The following is a 6,000-nucleotide window of genomic DNA, read 5'->3' as shown; positions in this document are numbered from 1 at the left end:
AGCCGTGAGCACTCACGGGTCTTTACTTAATTCTATTAGAAATATCCTGAAAAACCTCCCTGGCCATCAGACAAGAAGTCTTTTCACTTACTCAAGTCAGAGCATGATCTACTTAATAAAGTTTTGCACTTATCTCCAGAAGGTGGTCTTTACTAATCTGGCTTTCAAGTTGGAAAGAGAGAAGAAAAGTTGATTCTTTGTGGATTCTGCTCTCAAATTTAACCCTCAGGCAATTAAAGCCTCTTTATCCAAACCAAGTCATTGTTTAATAAGGCCCCTTTATAAACACTCCAAAACATGCTTTCAAAACAAAAGTTAGAAAGCCTGTAAGATCCATTCTCAAGAAAGATCTCTTTCTGTTCAAAACCCGTCCTGACCTTTTTGTTGAAGAAGAACAAAATAATGTAGTAACAAAAACACAAGTGGCTGCCAAAGGAAGAGAAAAAAAAAAGTTCCTGTAAGGGACTGAAACAATAAATCTCCTCTCTGCTGAACTCCCAAAGGGAGTGTGTGCATTTCCTCCTGTTCTTTATCAGAGCCCCCGAAATAAGTAGGCATGGGCAGTGGCTGTTCAAGTCCAGCACACCTTTTCCATTTGCTGAGAAGGCCCTGCCAGGCTGGGAGGGAGTTGTCCCTGCCTGACTCTGGAGAGAAGAGCCACTGTGACGAGCCACAGGCACCATGAAACTGCTTCAAGGGACCATACTTTGTCTTCTTCTGTCCAGTCTTTGTAGCGGTTTGGACGACGCAGGTACCCTTTTCTCTTATTGTTCTGACGGTGTGGATCAGAAATCACTAGTGGGCGGCTCTGAGCCTCAGTTTACCTTCAGGGAGCCTCCCCTGAGAAGTAGACGCAGCAGTGCATTTGCTGAGTTGAGTGTGTGTGCATGGACGGGGGGATGCGTGAAGGCTCCGCAGAGAGGATGTTTGTTTTCACGGAAGGAAAGTGTTTGCTGCTGCAGCGGCCTTGAAGTGTGTTCCATGGCATCGTAAAGGTACCGGGAATATACAATAGCCTTTTCAGAGAGTAACAATCTGGGGATCAAATGCTGGCTAAAAATGGACTATTTCTCAAAAATGTGCTCTTTTCAGACGTAAGTCTAGAAATAACAAGATTGTCATGTACCGGTGAAAGACTGTAATCAGAAACATTGCTCTGCAGACGCTGGCCTATATTTGTCCCAACTATCTTTTGGCTCTGATAAATTGAGAGGTTGGATAAAACTGCCTGGGCAAGTGAATCTTAATATCTTGAGGGGTGAGGGTGAGAATGGAGGAGAGTCACTTGATTAAAGTTTATGGATGCTTGTTCTAGAAATTAACACAGATCTACACACATACGTACAATATTTTGCATAACATTTCAGGGAATTTATAGACATAAAAACCCTACCCATTGACTGCAGGTTCTGAAACTTAGATAAAGGATATATATGCACCTACATAAGCCCTGACTATATTAATGACCAGTTGCAAGAAATTATTACATTTGACTTTTAACCCTTCCGGAGGGATTTACTGTAAGCAATTAGATTTAATCAATATTTATTAGGCTCTCACCATGTATTCAGCAGTGCAAGGAATACAAAAATGAGTTAAGACATTGTCCTTGCCCACAGTGGCAAATGCACTATTGGGAGAAATAAGCATGTAAATCTAACATAAGACAGATTTAATAGGTGCGAAAACTAAAGTACAAACTCTCATAAAAGAACACGGTTGGGACACATTGATTCTGGCTCTGAGGAGCCCTGGAAAAAACTCAATTCTAATTTTATTGTGCATGTGCTCTTTTCAAACTTCACTGCTTACAAAATTCCATTTGCAGTGATTAGGTAGGAAAAAATAAACACACTCCTTCTTGAACAATATTTATCATTAATTTCTCAAAATATGTATATAAATTTAGTACAAATGCCCAAACACTGCAAAATCACATACGATTGATTACAATCCATCTGGGACTTTCCAGGGTTAAGCTGAAGTGGGTATAAGACCAGAAAATTTAAGTTAGATGAGTTACAAAGTTCTGATTTTTTTTTAATAAAGAATATTTATGAGATGACACAGAAATCAATGCGCTAGCTTATAAGTAACTCTTCAGTTTGCATGGGAGAGATAGATAGGAATAGATTACATGTACTTCAGAAAGCAAAGTGGAATAGAATCAATAGAAGTAGCCTACAAAACCTGACCGTAAGGAAGCTGGAAAGGTGAAGGATAACCCAGAGATGACCTGGAAGATTTTTCTATTATGATCATTGTAGAAATAAAACCAGCGTCCTTTAGCTCATTGGTAATGAGCCCAACCTCTCTATTAATAGTGTCTTCTTTCTAATGAATTATTAACCAAAGTAAAATAATTTCTTTTTTTTAAATTTAATTTTGTTTTTTTATACAGCAGGTTCTTATTAGTTACCCATTTTATACATATTAGCGTATATATGTCAATAGTAAGATAATTTCTTATTTGAGCAGAGACAGCGGTTACATAATGACTATCTCTTTCAACCTCTGCCAGGGAGCCTTTGTTAATTTTAAAGCAAGTGTCTGTAAAATCTACCCCATTTATCCTAGAAAAAGAAGTGCTGGCTCAGGAGCATAAATTGACCATCGGAGTGAGGCCTACAAGGAACTGGAAGAGATTTTCCCATCCACGTGTATGATTTTTTTTGCACCTGGTTCTGCCTGTTTTATGTTTTCCTTCCCAGATACGGTTCAGGAAATGAAGCATTTCCTAAGCTGATTTATTAAGTTCTTTTCCTAACCCCCTGTACCGGAAACACATTGATTTCAAAGCTTTATATGTTCCCCAAGCTTAGAATGCTTAACATATTTCATCAGCAGAGTTGATTATAGGAGTACAGAAGGAGGCATTTCATCTGCCTTAAATTCACAAGTTGTCAAGAAGATCCATGCTCTTTTGCATAGTAATTTATTCCTAAATAATGATCTTTTAGAGAAATTGACTACTTTTCTTTTTCTTTCTGTCTTTTTTGTCAGTTTCAGATTTAAATAAATACAATATAGTTTTTTGTGCTCTTCATGAAAACCAAGGAAATCTTTCTGCATGGCAGTGAGTGACTTTATTACTTGGTGAGCGGTACAATATTTTACAGTTTCCAATTTGGAAAGCTGTTCTATTGAAATATGTATGGGAGGTTCTTGAAAAGGAACTGTCATTCTTTCCCAAGGTTTTCTAAATTGTATTTAAAACTGAACAGACCCCTGCGTGGCTTTTAAGCTCCTTTGGCTTTTAAGTCTAGACTGATGAGCTTTAGACTGTCAGGACTGAGAAAAGTTAAATGAAGAAGGATTCCAAGAAAAAGGAGGCCCTGGAAGCAATTTACTTTTCAAGTGCCATTTGCTTTTTGAACTTTACATTAATTTAGGAAAGATTAAAATGTTTTAGCCATCTGCAAGCAGGAACACACGTCACTTTATTGGTGTCTGAAGAAGAATTTAATTGCTTGTTGAAATTCATTTGTTAGGGATTGAACATTCAGTGTCATGGAAAAAAAAAAATGGATTGAACACCCTCTAAGACAAACACTATGCTAGACGCTGTAGGTTTATAGCGATCACTGTGACTCAGCCCTTGTCCTAGAAGTGGTGGGGAGAGAGGAGCGCCAAATAATTACAAGTTTGATTCTATCGTAAGTCTTAAGTGGTAAATAAAGAATGCTGTGGAGAATTCACAACTAGCTTAGTTTTGGGTGTAGGAACATCAGAAAAGCCTTCATATAAAAGTGGAAATTATGATAAACTTTGAAACTTGAGAAACAGGTTGGATGGATGGAATTTCTTGAATAGGAACTTTAAAACATCAGTATGTTCCAGTCTAGAAATGTAAGGAGGTCACAGATTGGACAGAAGTTAAGTGTTGGAAATATAGCCTCAGGATATGTTGAATACCAGGATGAGTAATATTGACTCAGGTAGTTAATTACATTGGATTCTCTAAATGTGTTTGAGCATGGGAATTATCTGATTGGGACCATAAACTGAGAAGATTAATCTGTCAACAGGGTATACATTAGACTATTGCAGTCAGGAGAGAGAAAAGCTAAAGAAAATGGTTCAAATGTTATTCCAAGTCTGAAAGTCTGTCAATAAAATGAAAAGAAGGGTCTAGGGAAGAGCTTTAAAGAAGTAGAAAGTTTGTGACGCCATATTATTGACTGGCTATGAGAGAGATAGTGACTGAGATGTAGCGTGTTATTTGAATAATAGAAGTACGGAAATGGATTGGGACCAGACGCATGGAAAGATAGGAGGAGATGGTTTCAGGAGAAGGTGATGAACTTGATTTTGGACATGGTGAGTTCGAAGTCTTAATAAGATATTCAAATAGAGATGTCCAATGGTAGGTTAAAATCGTCTGGTTGGTAGATGGAATGCCCCTGGAGGTGATGGTGGGGGATGAGTGTTCTTTACGCTTGTCTGCCAAGAGATTTTAGTCCTGTCCTACTCACTGGAAGATTAGTAACATAGCGAAGCAATTTATTTCTCTGCTGGACGCCCATATTTGTAACTCTCTTATGGCCCTTATTTTCCAACTTTATCTTAGTTATTTGTGTGCATATCTTATCCCCTGTACCAGACTATAAGCACCACGAAAGTAAGGGTCATTTTTATTATAGTCTGGATAGTAACAGTTCTAAACACATAATAAGGATATAATAAGCTGAATGAATGCATAAATGAATGATATAGTTGCCTATCCATTTTTAATTTCTTCCTCTGATAATCACTTTTTGTTTACTACCTTATCCTTGTGAAAGAGTTGTGGACAGGTATGAATCACAGAACATAACATGAAAACAAGTGGGGTATTTTGATCCCTGGCTATGAAAGCGCGAGCCAAATACATGGAAAGGGGCTTCTTATCAAAGTAAGTCAATTCCCAAACTCCAGCAGAGGAGAAGATGTTAGGGGTAGGTGGACAACCTAGTACCAAGTGACAGTAATTTACAGCAAACCTGGACGAATAAACTACTCTGACTATGATCATTGGGAGGAAGAATATCTAAATACAATTGATTCTACTTCTCCTTTTTTGGGTATCAAATACTTTATGTAATATCTTCTATGGTTATAAATATTCAAGGAGAAACCTTATTACCAACCAATTTCTCAAAAATACAAAATGGCTTTTTTTCTAAAAGCAAAGTTCACATAAGAGAAGTTGGAAAAAAATTAAATAAATATCGTACATCATTAATTCATGTGTTATTTTAAGTAACATATGTGTTACTTCAGAGCAGATTATCTTACTTGTTACTTCCTCTTAGCTTAGTCACTATCAATAGATCTTACCTGAAGTGGGTGATCTATTATAGAAAGAGTGAATCAGTGTGGAAACAAATTCAATGGGAAAAGTTTCCAAGCCTTTTATTTAGCATACTTTCCTTACTACTCTTTTCTTCTTCAATGATCTTTAAAAGTAGAAGTGATCATTCTAGAATTCTTATTTTTAAGAGACTCATAACAGTTGTCACTGGCAAATTGGCAATTTTATCTTGCTGATTGTAATTATTCAGATATTGAGAAAAAAAGATGAACGTCTGAACGTTTCAAAAAGCTTCTAATTTACTGGATAGTTGCCCATCCTTTCCTTTTCATTGATGACATTATATTTCAAGCTTCAGGTAAATATTTTAACTTGTAAATAATTATCTAGTCCAAGTTCCTTATATTCTTTTTTTTCTTAGTCATCACTTTCCAACTTCCTCTTTACCTCTGAGAACAATCTGAGATGTGTTTTTCTAAACCTTGAATGTCAAAGCAGGAATTGACTCTAAACGACATTCCATTCCATTCCCGTGTAGTAAATGTCTCCATTCCTGTTACTGAATTCCTGTGGGTCATTATAGCTCTGTCAGGTTAGGCTAATAATGCCTGTTGAGTGTTAAAAGAAGCTCTTTTAGTTAACAAGTAAGATCCTTTTTCCTTTTCTACTGTTGCACACAATATCAACAGTAGCATGGGAAACATTAG

At 36.9% G+C, this 6,000-nt stretch overlaps 1 protein-coding gene across 3 annotated transcripts in view; it reads left to right on the top strand.

The window, feature by feature from the left end:
• Positions 1-555: 555 nt before the first annotated feature.
• The window catches only part of EMCN (endomucin), a 93,932-nt gene continuing 88,487 nt past the window's right edge, over positions 556-6,000 (top strand). The window contains exon 1 of one of the 3 annotated variants that reach the window (XM_060147632.1): positions 556-751. In XM_060147632.1, coding sequence (XP_060003615.1) covers positions 682-751 — 70 coding nt within the window. In that variant the 5' untranslated portion in view covers positions 556-681. The remainder of the gene's footprint in view (positions 752-6,000) is intronic. The other 2 variants (XR_009540231.1, XM_060147631.1) reach the window with 2 other exon arrangements.

Source organism: Lagenorhynchus albirostris, chromosome 4, assembly GCF_949774975.1.
Source record: "Lagenorhynchus albirostris chromosome 4, mLagAlb1.1, whole genome shotgun sequence".
Lineage (NCBI taxonomy): Eukaryota > Metazoa > Chordata > Mammalia > Artiodactyla > Delphinidae > Lagenorhynchus > Lagenorhynchus albirostris.
This window is presented reverse-complemented; position numbering and strand designations above follow the sequence as displayed.